This window comes from Hemicordylus capensis, chromosome 9 (assembly GCF_027244095.1).
Source record: "Hemicordylus capensis ecotype Gifberg chromosome 9, rHemCap1.1.pri, whole genome shotgun sequence".
NCBI classification, from domain to species: Eukaryota; Metazoa; Chordata; class Lepidosauria; order Squamata; family Cordylidae; genus Hemicordylus; species Hemicordylus capensis.
Genome location: NC_069665.1, coordinates 6,284,451 through 6,306,057, shown reverse-complemented (window position 1 = coordinate 6,306,057; position 21,607 = coordinate 6,284,451). Strand labels below are relative to the sequence as shown.

The 21,607-nt window shown below is 45.8% G+C and overlaps 1 protein-coding gene across 6 annotated transcripts in view; it reads right to left on the bottom strand.

Moving 5' to 3' along the window:
- The window catches only part of NUP93 (nucleoporin 93), a 105,481-nt gene that overhangs the window by 19,307 nt on the left and 64,567 nt on the right, over positions 1–21,607 (bottom strand). For 5 of the 6 annotated variants that reach the window (XM_053271100.1, XM_053271099.1, XM_053271101.1 and 2 more), the window contains 9 exons: positions 18,963–19,025; positions 16,467–16,595; positions 9,510–9,587; positions 6,165–6,257; positions 4,802–4,941; positions 3,573–3,705; positions 2,609–2,766; positions 1,527–1,692; positions 261–354 (listed from right to left, as the gene is read on the bottom strand). In XM_053271100.1, coding sequence (XP_053127075.1) covers positions 261–354; positions 1,527–1,692; positions 2,609–2,766; positions 3,573–3,705; positions 4,802–4,941; positions 6,165–6,257; positions 9,510–9,587; positions 16,467–16,595; positions 18,963–19,025 — 1,054 coding nt within the window. The remainder of the gene's footprint in view (positions 1–260; positions 355–1,526; positions 1,693–2,608; positions 2,767–3,572; positions 3,706–4,801; positions 4,942–6,164; positions 6,258–9,509; positions 9,588–16,466; positions 16,596–18,962; positions 19,026–21,607) is intronic. The other variant, XM_053271102.1, reaches the window with a different exon arrangement.

Below are 21,607 nucleotides of genomic sequence, written 5' to 3'. Positions count from 1 at the left end.
TCTACCTTATATTTCTTTTTAAATTGTGAGTCCTTTGGGGACAGAGGACCTTCTTATTGTATTTACCTTTTCTATGTAAACCACTTTGAGAACGTCTGTAGAAAAGCGGGATATAAGTAGTAGTAGTAGTAGTAGTAGTAGTAGTAGTAGTAGGTGGTGGTGGTGGTGGTCCTGTGACTATTCTTAGCATGGTCTCAGTCCCTAGAGGCACACATGTACATGCAATCCAGAATACTCACCTCATCTCTAGATTAACTTACCATAGTCTTCAAGGAGCTGTTTCTGGAACTGGGACAAAGTCAGCCTGTCTTGGGGTGAGTTGGAGCCATCATCATCAAAGCACACCTGGTTCAGCTACAGATAAAGGAGATATTTTGGCCACCTTTGCCCTGCTCACACAACAGAAGCTCCCTCTCTGGAAGCCGATCAAGTGACAAGCAAAGTCTACCACAGATCAAAACAAAATCAAATGAACTAGCCATGTGTGAAACCTCTACAAAGAAACAAAAGATGTGGTCCAGCAAATCCAACAATGGGGCCCATACCTGAGAGTCGTGGCCTCACAGATCACCTCAGCTACAGATGTATAGCTTTGGACAAATTGCTTTTCTCTCAGCCTCGGTTTCCCATGTATAAAACGGGAACAACTGTGACCCAGCTCTCAGAGTGGTTGTAAAACATATTCCCTGGCTTTCCAGGTCTGGTTTACAGCCTGATGCCCAACTGAAAGAAAGTGGAGTAACTCTATGGGAGGAGAGCTGGTCTTGCAGTAGCAAGCATGAATTGCCCTCTTTGCTAAGCCAGGCCCACCCTGGTTTGCATTTGAATGGGAGACTACATGTGTAAGCACTGGAAGATCTTCCCCTTAGGGGATGGGGCCACTCTGGGAAGAGCACCTGCCTGCTTGCATGCAGAAGGTTCCCAGTTCCCTCCCTGGCAGCACCTCCAAGAAAGGGCTGAGAGAGACCCCTGCCTGCAACCTCTGCCAGTCTGTATAGCTGCTGCCAGTCTGTGTAGGTGACACTGAGCTAGATGGACCAATGGATTCAGTATATGGCAGCTTCCTGTGTTCCTATGTTTCTACTGAAATCAAGGGATTATTTAAAATTTTACTCAAGTAAGGACAATTCAGGATGCTCCTGACATAAGGGTTTTGTGGCTTGAAATCAGTGAAAATCGTTAGCTGCAGCGACCACTAATCTCCATGACCACGGCAGGTGGCACTGAGGAGGCCCCAATTAGCTTGAAGAGATTTCTCCCACATCTACGTCCTTGAGCTCAAGCTGGAGCACTCTAATTTCAAAAGTGCAATAGCTACACTACCCTGTACAGCAAGGGTAGCTAGGAATACTCTCAACTGAACCATGTGGATCATATTCAGGAACATTTCAGCAGAAGACCTACATGTTAGGATGTTTGGAAGGGCATCTCTGGAAATTAAAATTGACCACTGAAGCATTTGTGGGGGGCAGGGAGGAGAAGAGAGCACAACTGGCTCCAAAAAGTTGAAGGGAAGCCACAGCTACCTTTAGCCAAAGATAATCTTCTGTTTTATCGGCCACTTCGCTGTGGTTGTCAGCAATATCGCACCGGCCAATGATGCAGTAAACGGCTCTTTTGTAAGGGTCAGTGTTGTTTCTCAGGGCCCGTCTGTAATGGAGGCGGACCTTGTTCTCGGTGGTAGGAGACAGTCTACAAGAAGAGAAAATGAAGTGATCAAATCCAGCTCTTGGGAATGCCCATCGCTGTAGTTTTACTATTTGTAGGAAAACCCTCAAAGTTGCTGCTTGGTGTCCAAAATCCAAGGAGCAACACACAGGATTATTTCTCTAGTATGTCCCTCTGCCAAATGTTCAGATTGTGTTGCCTACACTGGCCCTGTGTGTACAGCCGACACAGTTTAACACAATATGCACATGTCCAACAAACAATAGCACATAAGCAACATAGCAGAGCAACAAGTGAGGACAATTTGTGAATTGCACAACATTATGACTGATCACGTGGCACATCTGTTAAGGAATTAGCCTTGGGTTCCAATTTCCCAGCTTTGTGGAGCTTGAACCAAACTCTGGTCTTAAACTGGCAGGGTTTCTTGCCAACAAATGCATAGTTCTTGAAGCAAAAATTTGCATCTTTTCAAACAGTTCTTCTCTGTGAAAACCTCACAGCTTCACAGCCATGAATTTATTCTGAAACAATGAACTTTTCATATGCAGCTTACTTGCCCTGCTAACTTGGCAAAGAGGCACCTTTTAACGTGGTGATTCTCTTTATTTAGCAGGGGGAGAGTAACTGGCTCTATCCACCCCCAGCACAGGACCTCCAGTGACTGTTGCTAGTGTCTGTCTTATGTTTCTTTTAGACTGTGAGCCCTTTGGGGACAGGGATCCATCTTATTTGTTTGTAAACAAACAAACCGCCGAGAGCCATTTTTTGGAAGGGCGGTATAGAAATTGAATAAATAAATAAAATGAGCAGCATCCGTCACTCAAGTTTGACAGAACATTTATCGGCCCATTAGGGTTCAATATTCCAAGCAAAACTATAATTTCACTCTTAGAGTCCTCCCTGCTTTCCTGGATTCCTTTTGGAAATCTCCAAGTACCTTTTATCTTTGCTGTGCATGTACTCCTGGAACCAAGTTTTGAACTCTCCCAGCTGGTGCTGCGTTCGATTCACCACTTGGAAGGCTGCCATTAAGTCCCCACATCGCATGCAGTAGTAGATGATCGCCCAGACAGGATGGCCTTCCACCTCCCCATCCTGAAAAAGCAGGCAGATAATTGCAGAAGAAGATAACAGCAGCCCAGCTGGATCAGGCCCAAGGCCTATCTAGTCCAGCATCTGTTTCTCACAGTGGCCCGTCAGATGCCTCTGAGAAGCCCACAGGTAAGAGCTGAGGGCATGCTCTCTCTCCTGCTGTTGCACCCCTGCAACTGGTATTTAGAGGCATTTTGCCTCTGAGGCCTTCTGACTAGCAGCCAATGATAGACCTCTCCTCCATGAATTTGTCTAAGCCCCTTTTAAAGCCATCCAACCTAGCGGCCAACACCACATCCCACGGCAGAGAATTCCATAGATGAATTATGTGTTGTGAAAGGACTGGCCATCAGTTTCAAGGGATGGCCCCTGGTTCTAGTGTAGTGAGAGAGGGAGAAAAATTTCTCTCTGTCCACTCTCTCTATTCCATGCATATTTTATCCACCTCTTATCATGTCTCCCTGTAGTTGCTCCTTTTCCAAACCAAAAAGCCCCAGATGCTGTAGCCTTGCCTCATAAGGAAGGTGCTCCAGGTCCCCGATCATCTTGGTTGCCCTCTTCTGCCCCAAAGTCCTTCTTAAGATATGGTGACCAGAACTGCACGCAGTACTCCAAATGTGGCTGCACCATAGATTTGTATAAGGGCATTATGATATGAGCATTTTCATTTCCAATCCCCTTCCTAATGATCCCTAGTTGATTGGGGCAGGAAGGGGGCTTTCCTGGCACTCCAACTATGTCATAGTTTTCGTGGAAGTGGGCACAGTAATGGCAGAACAGCTCGGCTACGCCCTCTTGGCTGCACATACCTGAAGTCCTGGGACGGACACAGGGAGTTTGATGTTCAGGAAGCTGTGGACTGATTGGTAGGTTCCAGGTACTCCACCCAGCTGGGCTTGGTGCAAGTTTCCAAAGACGGTCACCAGCGTGTAGTTCTTGTAACTGCAAGAAACCATGAGCTGCTCACCAAAACGGAGTCTCACGTGCTCCAAGGCTGGCCCAAGAGCAGTGACCTGACGGGGCTAAAGTTGCATCCTCAAGCAGCTTTCCTGATACCAAACTGGGGTCCCCAGATGGTGCTGAGCTACAGATCTCCTCATCCACAGCCACGATGTCCAAAAGAAGTGATGGTCCAAAATCTGAGGGTCCAAGGTCAGAAACTTCTGCCTTATAAGATCCATCCCACCCAGCTTAAGGCTGGCAAGTAGGATAGCAAAGGTCCTCTTGGTTGTCAGAAGAAATATCCTTCATCACCGGAAGGATAGCAATACCCCACGGACACATCACGAGACACAAGGTTTAACTTAATGAGCTCTGTAAATATTGCAGAGAGCAGGACTGGAGGACTGTCATGACATTTGGAAACCTACACCTCAGCTATGACTTATTGCCACAAGTCTATTCATAAACCTTTTCTTTCTTTCTTTCTTTCTTTCTTTCTTTCTTTCTTTCTTTCTTTCTTTCTTTCTTTCTTTCTTTCTTTCTCAAATTTGTACACCGCCCCAAACTTTTGTCTCTGGGCGGTTAACAACAGCATAAAACAAGTTAAAAAAATATACAAAAACTTAAAACAATTTAACAATTTAAAAATAAACCAAAGATTAAAACCTAAAAATTTAGGCAGCTGAGAAAGCTTGGGCGAAAAGATGGGTTTTCAGGTGTTTTTTGAAAATTGCCAGAGATGGGGAGGATTGTATCTCAGCAGAGAGCGCATTCCACAATCTCGGGGCAGCAGCCGAGAAGGCCCGTCTCTGTGTAGCCACCAAACGAGTTGGCGGTAACTGGAGATGGACCTCCTCAGATGACCTCAGTGGGCGGTGGGGCTCGTAGTGAAGAAGACGCTCTCTTAGATACCCAGGGCCTAAGCCTGGGTATTTCACTTAGGGATTTGGGGTACCGTCTGTTTCCCACAACCCACCCTTTAGCCTAGATTCCCCCATCCCCTTTCCTCCCCTTGTCCATGTGCTGCTTCTGTTGCCATCTGGTCATGCTGCAATATATTTAAGGCCGTCTCTCTTCTGTACAAGTGCACCCGTACCTTTGCTCAAGGTATCGCAGGGCCTGCCTGACAAACTCCATCTGCACCTCCATGCTTGTCCGGACTTTCAACGCATCACTTGCAGGCACCAGCAAGACATCTGCCATTTGCTTCACCATTGCCCACAAGTCCAGAATGTTCTAGAAAAGAAACCAGATCCAATCAACACTGCGGCCACGACACAGCTTGCATAGTGTATGTATTTTCATCAGGGCGGCATTTAAAATGAAGAGGGGTCAGTTAAAACTATCCGCACATGACACCCGTATTCTTGTTTCGTAAACATATACTGCTACTTATATACTGCTTTTCAACAAAAAGTTCCCAAAGTGGTTTACGTAGAAAAAGAAATAACAGATCAATAAAAGGGTCCCCTGTCCCCAAGGGGCTCACAGTCTAAAAAGAAAAATAAGGGAGACCCCAGCAACAGCCCCTAGAAGGAAGCTGTGCTGGGGATGGATTGGGACAGTTGCTTTTCCACGGCTTCTCCCTGAGGTTGGCACTGCGGTGTACCGGAGGGCTCACTGTTCCATTTATTGATCATATTTTTATACCGCCCTATATGAAATCTCAGGGCGGTTTACGATTTGACCAAACAACAGCTAAAACCTAAAAATAATGTACAGCTTAAAATCACCATAAATAAACTTTAAAGCTTTAACTCATATGATGTGGAGTTGCAATGTAATAGCTCCCTATTGGCAAGACGTGATTGATCGCATCAACCTAGCTTTGAATTTCAATTTTAAATTTTGTGACGGGACAATCCTTCTTGGTTATTTACCACGTCTGAAACCTCTCCTGGGGAAGCTGCCATATACTGAGCCAGACCACTGGTCCATCTCGCTCAGTATTGTCTACCCAGACTGGCAGCGGCTTCTCCAAGGTTGCAGGCAGGAGTCTCTCTCAGCCCTCTCTTGGAGATGCCGCCAGGGAGGGAACTTGGAACCTTCTGCCTGCAAGCATGAAGGTGCTCTTCCCAAATCACCCCTATCTGCTCAGGGGAATACCTTACAGGGCTCACACATATAGGGATGTTAGTGGGCGAGTTTCCCGCTAAAATGCTCCGAGGCAAAGCTCTAGAATGGGTGGGCCACCTTGGCTCTCCCGCTGTTGTTGAACTACAACTCCCATCATCCCTAGCCACAATGAAGGGATTCTTTGTCCTTGTCTCCTTTATTGTCCAATAAACAAACTGGCATGTAAATATAAATAGTATGGCTTCCTCCAACCGTACCTTCTTCTTATTTTTTTAACTTTTTATGATGGGCATACCGTGGTGTGGTCATGAATAGGTTTACTTGGAGACAACCAAGAAGCAGTAGCAGTGCACTACTAACCTATCCTAACCTATGAGCCATACCTTATCATCCAGTTCTGCAGAAGCAGCAGCACAAAGTTCCACCAAGTTGGGCTGCAGGTGTCCATTCACAATCTTCTCATTATAAGCATAGATCTGAAACATAATCAGGAGTGAGCCGCTTTTTCACAGCCTGTCCTCTTTCCCCCCTCACCCCCGCTCCCATCCTCACGACTAACTGCAGCAGAATCCGGAGGAGGCCTCCAGATAGCTCAGACGGCCTTGGGGGTCTTCTCCAGCCAACCAGCTTCCACTGCCTTGCAGCCACAACCCACCGGGGGATGGAGAGCCATAGAATCACTCCTTCACATTTATTCCAAAGCTCCAGGCAGGCCCCGGGGTCCAAAGCAAGGCAGCATGTCCTGCTGCACTGCATGGCAAAACTTAAGCTGATCTAATGATGGCGCAGAAGGAGCAGGTGCCGGCAGAGTCACAAAGCCCTAAAGCAGAGACTCCGGTGACAGTCTCCATTCACGACTCTGGAAAGGCTAACGGCTTGTTCAAATGGTAAACACACACTGTTAAAGAAAACTCCAAGTAGGTTCCAAGCAATAGTGAAACATTTATTGCTTGAAATACATTAGCTGATGTATTTCAGTGTGAAACGTGTATTACAGTCGTCCCTCGTCAATCACGGTTTTCCAATCCCGGATATGAATATCCATGACTGGGAAATTGTGACTGCCTTTGCCAACCACAACCTGAGTATCTGTGGTTTGGCGAGTTTTGTTTTTTGGGGAGGTGTTATTAAGGGGGGGCAGTTTTCAGGAGACAGGGGTGATCTTTGGAGGTTAGGGGGTCATTTTTTCTTTCTTCTTATTTTTTCTATCTTCTTGTGACTGCGATCCCCGAACCCCCTGTCTGCCATCGCTTTCAATGTCTCTCCAACTGCGAATTTGCCAGCCGCGAGCTTTCCCAGGAACGGAACCCACGCGGTTGGTGAGGGATAGGTGCACTTGGAAAATGGAGCATTTTCATGCTTCACAATATTTAACAACATTTATAAAAAGCAACAGAATTTGTTTCTTTTAATATGCATTTATATTAAGCAAACATCAAAGCAACGGCAGCAATTTCATGTGACCCCCCCTGCCCCATGACCCCTCCCTTTTGCTAAAATATAAGGCAGTTCACATGAGCAAGAATAGTGTAGAGGACTCCTAACCTCGTTCGCTTCCGGGTTCTGACCAGTCTGTCAAGCGCCATCCGTAATCCTGCACTGGGCAGCCACTCGGTTGGAGGGCTGTCCCACACCCAGCAGCTGTACTCAGGCTGTAATGAGGTGGGAGGGAAAGCCCTCTGACTCAGCCACTGCTGGGCACATGATCACGGACGGCGCCTCAGGCGGTGTTGGAGATGGGAACCAAGTGTTCACACATCAGGTGGATTCATGCAAGCTTCCGGTTGTGATGAAACGAAGGCGTTTTGACTGGACCCACCTTGCAACTCAACATGCGGTGAAGTGCCCCTGTGATTGTTCCACTGCAGACCTACCCCAGAGCTATGTGCTACCGTATCTGTTAATGTGCAGTGGAGTCATCACTCGACTGGGTCTGGTAGTGGCTCAGCCTAACGAGCCAGGGGGCTGCTGAAGGAAACAGTTCATCAGATCCCTCCTCTCTCCCCCGCCCAGCCCAAGAGCCACACTGCCTCCAGGCTAGCCATCCGTGCAGCTCTACCGGACAAATGGCCAGCCTGCAGGCAGCCTCTTGGGCCGAGTGGGAGAGAGAGGAGGAACCCGATGAGATGCCTCCTTCAGCAGCCCTCTGGCTCGTTAGGCCGAGCGGTTACTGATTGGGTCACTGAAAGCTGAAATGCCACACAGGTCACGTCAACCAGCATTCACTGCACTAAAAGAGTAACACAGATTGGTTTATATCTGGATATATCCGTTTGGGACAACCTCTTGCCTTACAGCACTGCTTATGCAGCTTTGCACCCCTTCCATTTTCAGCACTCGTTTCTAGCTATCTGGCTGCTGGGGATTCTGTGTGTGCAGATGCTGGTAGCCCAGGATGTTCTATGACATGCAGCAATGCCAGGTGCCTTCAGATTTTCTGATGGGATGCAAATTACCTCGGCTTCAGACCAGGGTTCTCACTAATTTTTTTCATCTGTGTTTTGGAATGAGTTTTGTTCAGGGCGGCAGTATCAAGGCAGTGTGCGGACCTGTGTTCAGAATGGGGCCTTCCTGATTCAACCTGAGCGGGATCTAAAATGAACTGAGCAGACATTTTTAAAAAAACTTGTGAGCACGTGCACATGTGCACGCCTTAGAGAGAACACCGCTTCAGACCAATGCTTGAAGACCTGCCTGAATCTCCCTTAAAAATGGCTGGCCCCTGCTAACTGGGCAGAGAGGCACCTTTTAATGTGGTGATTCTCTTTATTTAGCAGGGGGAGAGTAACGGGCCCGATCCACCCCTAGCACAGCACCTCCAGTGACTATTGCTGGCATCTATTTATGTTTCTTTTTAGTTTGTGAGCCCTTTGGGCACTGGGATCCATCTTATCTTATTAATATATTATTTCTCTATGTAAACTGCTTTGGAAACATTTGTTGAAAAGCAGTATATAAATATTTGTTGTTGTTGGATAAAATGTTTGTTTCATGTCAATATGGCTCTAGGAGCAGACTGAGGAGCAGGCGTCAAAGGCCCACATCTAGACAATCAAAATAGCCTACACTGACAGATTTTAAGATCACTGTTGATGTCATAGGAACATAGGAAGCTGCCTTATACTGAGCCAGATCATTGATCTTGCTAGCTCAGTACTGAGCCAGTGTGGCGTAGTGGTTAGAGTGCTGGACTAGGACCAGGGAGACCCGAGTTCAAATCTCCATTCAGCCATGAGATTTTCTGGGTGACTCTGGGCCAGTCACTTCTCTCTCAGCCCAACCTACTTCACAGTGTGGTTGTGAGGAGAAACTCAAGTATGTAGTACACCGCTCTGGGCTCCTTGGAGGAAGAGCAGGACATAAATGTAAATAAATAAATAAATACTGTCCACATTAACTGGCAGTGGTTCTGCGGGATTACAGGCAGGAGTCATTCCTAGTGCTACACGGAGGCGCTGCCAGGGATTGAATCTGGGACTTTTGACATGCAAGCAGATGCTCTTCCACTGAGCTATGACCTCCGTCCCCTAAGGAGAATATCTTACAGGAGATAGCACTGCCATGAGGTCACCCATCCAAGTGCAAATTGAGGCAGGCCCTGCTTAGCAAAGTGGACAATTAATGCTTGCTACCGCAAGACCAGCTCTCACATCTGAAACTGAAACTGCCCTCAGGCTTGGAAGTTTGGGCTAAACAAGTAGATATACCAGGGATTTTGGTTTACTCACCTGTCGGGCGTATGCCATCTCCACACTGTCCAAAGAACTACGACTGGGTGCCCCCAACTCACTGACATAACTGGGCTGCTGGGAGATGATCAAAAAGCTGATCAGAATGCATAAAACATCAGTATGGCACATGGTCTGTTTGGGGCCTGCTGTAATAAATCCAGTAACAGTACATTTCCTCCTTGGATGGGATCTCACCACACAGTTCAGGTCACTAGGTCAGAGATTCCCAACCTTGGGTCCCCAGATGATGTTTGACTACAATTCCTAAGATCCCCAGCCACAATGGCCTTTGATTTTTGTATTTTGCCTATTTTGCTCATAAAAAAGAAAATTGGCCTTTGGGCACTGTGACTTTGGATAATGCAAGCAGCAACACAACAAAATCTGGGTATCCCAGTTTGAGAACTTGTACGCTAAATAAATAGCTTTTGCTGAGGCAATCTGCCTCACACATCCCCTCCCTGGATTATTATTCAATGCTTTTCATGCCCCATCTTTAAAAACCAAAACCCGGAGGTGCCTTCAGAGCAGAGATTCTCAACCCTGGGTCCCCTGATGTTGTCAGATTGGGACTCCCATAAATCCGCAACCACAGTGGAGGCCATTGTAGCTGGGGACAATGGGAGCTGTAGTCCAGCAACATTTGGGAATCCAAGGCTGGGAATCCCTGCTTTACAGGGCCTTTACTTCTGCTTGACTTCTGGTTGCCCCGAATATAGCCCTTTCTCTTCTTCACTCTTTGTTCAAAAGCAATTTTAATGAGGCATTTTATTGTAGCACCACACTGGCAAAGTGGACTGTAAGTGCAAAAAACAACAATTTTATAGCAACAGAAATGCTGGCCTTCAAGTGTGATCAGAGTCCTTGGGAAATCTTGACATAAGGCTCTGGATATCAAGATTGCAAAGGGGGGGATACACACACACACACACACACACACACCCCGTTATTCGTGAGGGTTTAGTTCCGTGGTTGTACTGCAGATACAGAAACCACGAATATTGAGGCATTAGGGCAATGCAATTGCAGGGGTTAGGTTCCCAGTTGGCCAAAATGGGTCAAAAATGGCCGAAAATCAGCCAGTTTTCAGGGGGAAATATGGGGGAAGCCCGTCTCAGGGGAAGCTCCCACCCCGAGTCACACTGTGCCCCGAGAATGCCTCCAAATTGGGTCAAAAATTGCTGAGGGGTTTTTTTGTTTTTAAGACGGGCGCCATTTTGTGGCTCCGACGAACAAGATGGTTGCCAGAAATTACCTCTGTGGTCATTTCCGACCACCTCCAACCTACGGATACGCGAGGTTGGCATGTGATACACACACACACACACACGCCAGAGTCAAGTGTCTTTTTCCTGACCGGAGATACACAAATCCACGGATAACGGGGACCACCTGTATTTACCTCCTTGCTTCAGGAGCTATCAAAAATTTATAGACACACAGAGAGATGTTGTGTGACAAAGGAGGATGTCAAGTTTAGAGCCAGACTTCTATCTTGCAGTTTTTACCGATGCTGGAAAATATACCAATTGAAAGGACAGATGCCTTCCACCCAGCAAAGTGCTTTTGAACTGGACCAAGACCAACACCTTCTATGTTGCTAAGAAAAATTCTTATTAACTTGACTTTCCTGGTTTATGTCAGGTTTTCTTAACCTTGGGCCCCCAGATGTTGTTGAACTACAACTCCCATCATCCTCAGCCACAAAGGCCATGTCTGGTGATGATGGGAGTTGTAGTCCAACAACATCTGGGGGCCGAAGGTTAAGAAACCCTGGTTTAAGTTATCATCAGTGTGGTGATCACTGAACTCCTCCAAGAGCCTTTTAGTATGGCTGAGGAACTCTTGATTTCTCTGGCATCAGTTCAGCATTCAAGGCCCTGTTAACCTCAGCCCTGGGCAGGGCGTTTCAGTTCACATCAAGGGTTTTGGTTTCTGAAGCTTTCCTCTAAGCACTCGATTCTGACAAGCTGTTAGAAAAGGTCATGGAACAGACAGACCTCTGAGATGACATGCTATGACAGTTCCTGAGTTTCCATCAGCCTTTCTGGAGCATGGGTTTATGCGGAGGCAGCAGCACAGAGGCACATGGATTGCTGAGTTCATAGTGCCTTCAGTTCCAAACCTCACAGCTTTGGACATGATAAGGTCACCAACATGACATGATAAAGTCAGGCACTGGCAATATCGCATCAGTTTCATGTGGTGCTTATTTCATTATAATGCTGCCTCATGTATACGGAGGGGAAACTCTGTTTCCGAGCAGGGCTGGCATGCAGCCATAGCAGTATGCCAAAGGCTAGTGGCAGAAGAGAGACCACAATTTTTACCTTTGTACCACCACAGGCACCTGAGCTGTAAGGAAGGTAAGTGGGTAGGGAAAGAGGGCTTGCTCTTTTCGGACTTGGATTTTAATTCAAGCCAGAGAAAAGCCTTTCAGAACTGTAACGCTCATCTCATATGAGGCGAACATTACAGGCCAGGAAAAGAAAGGAGGAGGAGGAAAATGATGCAGCACAAAAAAGCCAAGAGAAGTGGGCAGTTGGGGAAAGAATTCCCAAAGATGCTGATTAAATATTGATAAATAATTTATTAAATCATTTCCTGATGTGTTTCAAACATCAACTGCTCTTTCTCAGAAACAGTTGCGTAGTCTTGCTGATGTGGGATACAATTCCTAGAGACGGTTATTAAAGTGCTCAACATCAAATAATGTTGTTGTCCAACTTTGAACCAGTCCATGGGTGGCACAAAGGGGAAATCACAATGATCTAGATTCTGCAAAATAGAAGAGATCACTCAATTTGGACTCACAAGACACAGGCAGGGCAAAACAGAAGAGCTGAGAGAGAAATATATTTGGTGAACAGCCTCATGAAAATCTGTCAAGAGCCTGGAAATACAGCCAGATCGTGGCACATGCATTTTTTGTGCCAGAGCAATATAAAGCAAGACAAGTAAAAGGTTATTTAGCTTCCTAACAGAATTTTCTTGTCCCAAGATCATTCTTTTTGGATATACAAGAGAAGAAATATTGCAAACAAATGTAGAAATGATCACTTATCTATTAACAGCATCAAAAATCTGTACTGCAAATGCATGGAAAATTGTATCATCTCCAACAAAACTAGATTGGTTAGAATATATCTGGAACATATTTTTGTTAAAACTTACATATTATAAACCTCTTTGGAAGTGTTTATAATATGTAAGTTTTAACAAAAATATCATGTTCCAAATATATTCTAACCAATCTAGTTTTGTTGGAGGATGAAATAAATATGTTTAGATGCAAGTTTGTTCAATATTGGAATGAGAAACTGCAAGATCCTCTACACCCGTATGAACCATTTTCAGTGCTAGGATTTGTTAATGTCTCACTTGTTGCAGACCCCAGGCGCCCAAAAGATGCATTATTCATGCAAACATTCCTGAGCAAAAACCTTGGCAGATGTTTCGGCGAAGCTCCAGTTGGCTTGGCCATTTGCCTTGACATTTTGGGATGTATCGGGCAGAGGGGGCAGGAATGCCGCCATTTTGGCTCAGCATATAGCCAGGAGTCCTGGAGAGGCACGGAGACGTAATGCGTCCAAGGGAGAAAAGCATTATGGCAGAGCTGCTGGGTGCCTTAGTGGTTGTAGGTCCAGACTGTGTGGCAGCAAATTTTCACAATGAAGGAGAGGAGCAGCAAACACAGGCAGAAGGCAAGAAGGGAGCGGGGCGGGGAGCAGTGGACCCAACCTGAACAGGCTTCTTGACCTGAACACTCTCAGAACACAGTGTTAGGCTCAAGATAACTCATGCCATCTTCCCTTTCAACAGACAGCATGTCCTTAGGGAACTGAGGACTGTAAAAACCTCCCAGAGGCGGGAATCTGCAGGCTGGCTTCTTTGAACCAGAAAGCACTGCCTGCTAATTGGTCTTGTTTCTGCAAGCAACGTGTTGGTATGATTCACCAGCCCCAAAACTTGACTTCCTGGATGACCTGCTTCCTGCTGCGTTTGGATCACTGCCTTTCAGCTGAGACTGCATCTTCAGAGGTATCAATTAAGACCCTATTATATTCTGAAGGCTGAGTATGTCTGCCTCTTGTTCTTACTCCCGCACACACAATCTTTTGCCGGAACAAGGCTACAGTGCAACCTTTGATGGAGCAACTGGCTTTTAACGCAGCAGATGCACCAAATCTCCCAGGCCTTTGATTTCAAGGCTGGGAACAGAACAACAGATCAAGGGTTTCTAATGCTCTCAAAGTGACACACAAATGTTATGCAGTCTCCGCAGAAGACAGCAGAGCACTGGCGAATGATAGATCGCATCCTGTCTTTTAACCCATTCGTGAAGCCTATCAAAGGACATCCCTGTCAATGCCGGTTAGGGTTTCTTCCTTTGAGATTTCAATGTCTCTGATCAGGACTGTATACCACTTAATGCTAGGATGACAAACTTTGACATTTCAGTTCACACAAGAGCTCTGAATTTGAAGTTCCAAACACCCCCCAGAAGCAGTCTCAACCTATCAGAATAAGCTGCTAAGTGTATAAAGCTCTCCAACAGTAGAGCAGCGAGTGAACTCTGCAAGTTTCCAGTACACTGCATTCACATTCCAGTTCCTGAAAAACTGGAGTGCCTGCTGGGGCTTAACAGTAAGTTATCAACACATGGTCCACAGGGAGGGTGCTGACAAAGAAAATGTGCTTACAACTATCAGTGTCTTAAGGTAGGGGTTCTCAAACTTGGGTCCCCAGATGTTGTTGGACTACAACTCCCATCATTCCCAGCCACAACGGCCAAAAGCCCCAAAAAGCAGACTTTGGCTGTTGTGGTTGGGGATGATGGGAGTTGTAGTCCAACGACATCTGGGGACCCAAGTTTGAGAACCCCTGCCTTAAGGGGGTGGGGAATGTAGGCAGGCAGGAGTTTTCCCCCTAGCATCTTCCTTAACAACATTGAATTATTTCCAAATCTCAATACGGATCCCAGCCAATCAACACAGGCAATTTAGAAAAAAGGAGCTTTAGAATTCCACACTTTATCCAACAAATGTCATGTTCACAGGAAATTAAAAAGAGGGAGCAAAGGGAACTCCTAGGACAAGTGCGAAGAAACACCAAGAGACAGGAATGTGTATGCTGCAATACAGTAGAAGCACCGATAAATTCAGGTAAGTAATATTGGGTGCAGGATTCAATATTCTGAGGATCTCTGCTCTCTCTCTCTCTCTCTCTCTCTCTCGCTCTCTCTCTCTCTCTCTCAAAGCAAGTTTCTAGTGTCCTTCCAAGCAACCTAATGGCACAGCAGGGAAATGGCAACCAGAGGTTGCCAGTTCGAATTCCCCTGGTAAGTTTCCGAGACTATGGGAAACACCTATATCGGGCAGCAGCGATCATCTCATACTGCCCAGGAAAAGGCCATGGTCAACCCCTCATGTATTCTACCAAAGACAACCACAGGGCTCTGTGGTTGCCAGGAGTCAACACCGACTCGACCGCACACTTTACCTAGGGCCCTTCCCTCTCTCATGACTAGCAACATCACAATAAATTATGCAAAACTGAAGAACTAGGCAAACAAGAAAAACTATGCACACTTTTTACAGGTTGCAGAATTCAGCTCTCTTTTTAGTCTACTTTCCAGCAGGCTTATGAGATCACCTGGCTCTGTGTGTGTGTGTGTCCCACTATCAACTTTGCAACGCCTGGACCAATATGAACCAAATTGGGTGTAGTTGTAGGGACACATAGGGACACCTCATTGGCATAGTTTGTGATGATGCCATCCACCCCAATCCAAGATGGCGGACACGTAAAGTTTTGAGGCACAAATGGGATAACTTGTGAACTGCCTAACCGATTTAAACCAAATTTGCTACAGATGTAGGGACACATAGGGATGCCCTAATGGCATGGTGTGTGATAATGTCATCCACTCCAGTTCAAGATGGCGGCCATGTGAACATCTGAGGTGCAAGTGGGCTAATTTGTGGGAACCAAATTAAGTACAGTTGCAGTGAGTGACACACACTGACACCTCAATGGCATAGCTTGTGATGATGTTGTCCACACCAATTCAAGAAGGTGGACGTGTAAACGTTTGAGGAGCAAGTAGGCTAACTTGTGAACCGCTTAACCGATTTGAACCAAATTTGATGCAGCTGTAGGACGCAGAGGGACACCTCAACTACATAGTTTGTGATGATGTCATCTACCCCAATACAAGATGGTGGACGCATGAATACTTGAGGCACAAGTGGGCTAACTTGTGAACCGCTTAACCAATTTGAACCAAATTTGCTACAGCTGTAGGGACACATAGGGACACATCAACAGCGTAGATTGTGATGATGTCATCCACCCCAATTCAAGATGGCGGACACATAAAATTTTGAGGCACAAATGCACTAACTTGTGGACAGTCTAACCGATTTGAACCAAATTTCCTACACATGTATGCACACATAGGGATGCCCCAATGTTGTAGTTTGTGATGATGTCATCCAAATGGTGTACGTGCAAACTTTTGAGGCACAAGTGCACTAACTTGAGGACCTTCTAACCAGTTTGAACCAAATGTGGTACAGTTGTAGTGAGTGACACACAGAGACATCTCAATGGTGTAGCTTGTAATGATATTTATCCACACCAATCCAAGATGGCGGACACATGAACATTTGAGGTGCAAGAGATCTAACTTGTGGACCTTGATTTGAACCACATTTAGTCCAGTTGCAGAGACAGTGGAAGGAAAGTAGGCTGATTCGTTCTTACTAGAACAACTTGTTTTCTTTCCTTTCTTTTTCTGGTGCGTAAAACTGCTTTTGGCAGTTTTTGTTTTGTTTCTAAATGTTGAGGACATACAGCCCTGATCACTGCTTGGAATCCAAAGGTAAAGAATTGGCTGGTTGGTGTGAATTCATATTTTTAGATATCTAAGTGGAACAGGCCCCAGGATACCTCATTTTCCTGCGTAAAGTCCAGGGCATCTTCTCCGGAAGCCAGCAGGGTGTGCAGGATCCTTTGCTTCACCTGTTCCCACTCGACCAGCATCGATTCTCGATGATACTCTTCAGCCACTGCAAAGGTCTAGGGGAAAGGAGATTAATACAGAAACACGGATCCATCGGACATATGCAGAGCTGAAGGACAAACGTCACATGAAGCTACTCACCACCGCTCTTATTAATGAAGCATAAGGGGGGGAAATAGGAGGATCCAGGCTAAATTAGTCAGAACTAATTCCCATTGAAACTAATGGGACTTGAGTCAGTCTTGATTAATTTGTCTCATTTAATTCAGTGGTGCTTAGTCATAAGCAACTTACATCTGGACCCTACCTGTTATAGGCCAGGTTTTTTGTCCTTGAATACACAGAGACACAGACACACACAGTGAATTCTTTGCAGATTCCAGATTCTGAGTGCATATCAGTGTCTCAGAACTATTTTAGTTGGATGTGTAATTTTTGCCCGACTCATTACAGTACATGAAGACATAGTCAAATGCAATAAAATATTAACAGGAATTATAAAAGGCACAAATATTTGAGACTAAAAGGTTTAATTAATGTGCTCATATATAGCTGAGGTGGGAGATCTTTTATTCTTCTGAACAATTTCATGTTGTTACACCTACATTGCAGACAGCGGCTATTTTCCATACAACCAAGCTGGAGATTTTTACATTTATGATTGATTAAACTGTAGCTCACAATAAATCTGACTCATGCCAGCCATAAATACTAAGGGTTGGCCAGCGTAACATTGTTCGCCTCCATTTTAAAAAGCAAAACTCCATTTTGGGAGCCAGCAATGCCTACAAAGCAGTCAGCCTTACTGGATATGCATAGATGTGGCACTGCCTTTGTTTAATCCTGAATCACCCGCTGGTAGAAGGTTTGTGAGCTGTCTACCTACTATTTTGGGATTCCCAGTTTAAGTGCTCTGCATACACAGACAGACACACAAACACACACCAAACATACATACATATATACTCCTAGTCCTAGCAAAGGTGTTTTTGCTCAGGTGTGGTGCTCTTTCACTATAACAAACAATTAATTCCCGAGTCAATTTCCAAAACGAATGCATCTAATAACAATCAAAGTTTCTATACAGAGGGAAGTTGAAAAGTGTAATTGGCCAAACAACCAAAAACATCTAAGCACAAAATAAACTCTACTTGGATTGCTTTGCAGGGTCTGATTCACGTTTTCCTGTACAAGCTAAGGCCGGACTCAAACTCCCCTAAATGCCTCTGGCTTACACCTATCTAAGGTGATTTATTTTTGATGGATCAACTTCTGTTTTTAAAAATACAGAGCTTTAGGTAGCCACTGAGCCTGAGAAGGGATGACATTGGCATGTCTTTTGTTAGTCCCGCAGGCCTTTCCTGCAGTTCACAAATGAAGAGCAAGATCTTTTTTAACCTACTGGCAAGTGAATGTGTTTCTTCTGAGATAGGGATCAACCCCAACCTCAATACATTTGTGAAAATATGATGGCACTCTTGTACAACACACCAACATGCACGGCCTGCTGTCTATCAGTGCAAGAAACAGGACTCTGTGTTGCAACATGGACAAGTAATCGTGGCTGTGGAAAGGCAGCAGCGGTTGCTGACTGCAAGGCGAGGGCTGTGGTTTTGCATCCCCGGCAAGATAAGTTCCTGGAGCAGGCAAAGAAATGAGGAAGCTTGCATCTTTGTCCCCTGGACCCCAATGTCTGCACCTGGTAGATACCAATTGGACTGAAACAGATGACTGGAGCACGTGTACAGGGGACATTCAGATGAACCCCAGCAATAAATGGACATACCAGGACCTTCTCCATTGATATTATCTCCATTGATATTACTCTCAGTTCAATCCTTTTCTTACCATGTGTCCTGGGACAGTATAATCTGTACCGGCCCAATGTGACATTTGGCACTTAAGAGCCAAAAGGTAGACTAGCCAAGATCCAAACTCGTAACACTGCAGCAAGTCTCCTGTCTCAATCTCTGATTAGCCCAACTGATCTTAGCCCTGCCTAAGTCATCAAAAGAGGGACACAGCAGGAAGTTCCACCCTTGGCCTCTGTGGTGATATTGGCTCTTCTGCATACAGCCAATGCACGTGCCACATCACCGTCACTATCACCTTCAACATTCCCTGCTTGGTCAAGCAAACAGGGCTCATGGGTATTACCCAATGGCATCCTCATTTGTCTACACCCTTTTATTAAATCTGAAGGCTTGAAGATAGGACTTTGCAGGGTTTTTTGACACATGTCAGAATTTTAAAGACTCTAGAGAGACCTTCATACCTGTAGGGAAAGGCATACTCGGATAACAGCCCTCTGATAATTCTGCAGCGCACATTCATTCTGTTAATTAATTCACCAGAACTCTATGGTGAAACCTCCAGGATTGGGCATATCACTTTCAAGATCCAAACACGCTTCTGCAACTTACCCGTTTCCTGGACTCTTCGATGGCAGACAGCAAAGCATTGTCTTTTTCATTTTTTAGGAATCCCTGTTGAAAGAAGAGATACAACTTCTATTGGGAATCAGTTTGGACACTTGAAGCCAGCTGATGTCCAGCTGGTTTCAGTTCTTCAAAGAGCAAGCAACTCTCTCCAGTCTGTTTCGAGTGAAAAGTGATTTTGCCTTGGTGGGGAAAGAACAGGAAGCTGCCTTGTTTCCATAAAGTTTCATGTGAAAATGAAAGGTTAACCCCCTCCCCTTCCCCATCCCTTAAATATACATGAGTTCCCAGCAAGGTGGCCTGCTTCTGTTCTTTCTTATCACTGGGACCCAGCATCTGCTTCCTCTCCCCCTCAGTCTGGGATGAAAGCTTGTCAGGCAGATGAAGAGTGATAAGCTGGCCTGAGAGCAGAGAGTTGTTAAGAAAATGGGGAGGGAGGGAGGGATGATCCAGCGAAGCCCCAAATCACAGGCAACTTCAACACTTAAACATTCACGTTTGTAAAAAGGGCAAAGGGACTTGGTGGATGAAGGGCTGGGGAAAGAGCAGCTGCTAGGCCCTTAGCCACTTGACACATGAGAAAAGCCAGACTCCACAGCGATTTGGTTTTGGTTTGTTCTGTATTTTTATTTAAAGCATTATTTTGCACATCTTTAACAAAGCCAGGGCCCCTCAGGCAGTTTCCTGGACAAGGCTCGTCATTTATTTAACACACTGCTTTCCGCTGTATTTATTCACAGAAGTACATACCCAAGCAGGCAGCCATGAACCTGAGGGGGTAAGAAGATCTACGACTATTGTTTGTTTTTTCACAGCAGTTTTATGTCTTTATTTTGGATTGATATCCAGCCCCATTCCCAGTGCTGAATGAGGCCAGGAAATAACTGCTCACAGTGAGAGCCAGGGTAGAACCAGGCTGTACCACAATCTCCTTAACTTCAAAAGACACAGGATCCTAGATACAATGGACCGCTTCCGCAGCAGAAGGTCCAGACCAGGAACTAGGCACTGCAGCAGGGGGTGTTGTTCCAGCGGTGTCTCTCAAAGGACTGCTGGGTTTTATAGCCTACTGCTAAGGCCAGGTGACCCGCCCCTCCCATAGGCATTCCTTGATGGTCTACTCTAAAGAGCCTTGCCGACTCTTGTTTGCTCTGGTGGTGCTGGAGGTGGGGGCTCTGCCGTGACCAGGAGATCCTCAGAGGGTTCCTCCAACTTGAGGGACGTTGGCAAGGCAGTGCTGTCAGTTTTGGAAGGGGTGCTGGTTGGGGAACCCCCATTTCACCCCATGTGGGGGGTCCCTGAAGCACAGGGTCACCTAGTCACTGATACTTCCCATTCTGTTTCTTCCTCTGGACTGCATACCCCCATCTGCAGGGTTCCGGGGCCCAGAACCATGACAGCGTAGCCCAGGAAACCCAGATACAAGCCCCTGCTTTGCTATGAACTCACTAAGGTTAAAAGGGATTACGGTGTGGAATTTTGTACCCCTTCTCTTGCTTCATCCTTTTGCATTCAATTTTCCCTGTTCCCATTTGTCTGGGGTCACTGTTATGTGTTTAGCCTGGTTACAATGGACCCAAGGAGCTCTTAAACTCACTTTCAGAACCTTAATTAAATCCGGATTCAGAAGCAGCCCTAGGTTCACATTTACCAGGGTTAACAAAGGTCAGATGTAACAACGAACACTGGTAGAGGGTAGGTGGCAACATGCAATCCCCTGGTACAGTATCAGTCACCAGACATCTTCAAATCCACTGGCCAGCTCTCCCGCGGCAAGTGCCTCCCTCCTCTGGCGAGCAGGACACCCAGTACCACACAGCTCTCTCTTCCCTGGAGATATCATTTCCATTTTTTAAAATGTAAGAAACAGCAGGATCCTTTCTGGGCAGAAAGAGAGGTCTCCCACTGTTTCTTACCATCTCCGTGCAAATGACAGAAGACCCACTTCTCTCCTTAGACCTCTGACTTTGGGCCAGAAAAGGAACCAAGAGAAGAGATGGGATTGGTGGCGGCCACAGACAATGGCTGGCTAGTGAGCCAAGCCTAAATTTGTGGATTTAGTGGGACGTGTTACATCCCTATGGCGTTAGGCCAGTGGTTCCCAACCTGGGAATACAATTAATTGTCATTGGGGATGATGGGAGTTGTAGTTCAGCAACATCTGGAGGAACCCAGGTTGGGAACCACTGCCTCAGGCAAATCACTAATTAATCCTCCTCAAAGAATGGTTGTGAGGATAAACTAAGAATCTCATGTGCACCTACTTCCCCAAAATTTATTTTAAATAATGTTTTCATTTTTTGTTTGTTTGCTTGTTGTGAACCACCCAGAGACGTGAGTTTTGGGCAGTATAGAAATATGTTAAATAAATAAATATAAACAAATAAATAAACAAATAAAATCTCACAAGAGAAAGGGCTACATACACATGTAACAAACTGAGTACGAGCAACATTTTAAACACCAAGCTAAAAATATTTCCTGTAACATCGGCTTACAATCTTGTATGTGGACAAGCTCTGAGCACACTTGCCTCTGCGCCTCTGTGGTCTTGAACTTGGCACACGGATGCTCTCCTCAAGAGGTTGCTCTTGACGGAGGTTCAAAATCGCAGTAGCAGAGGAGGCTGG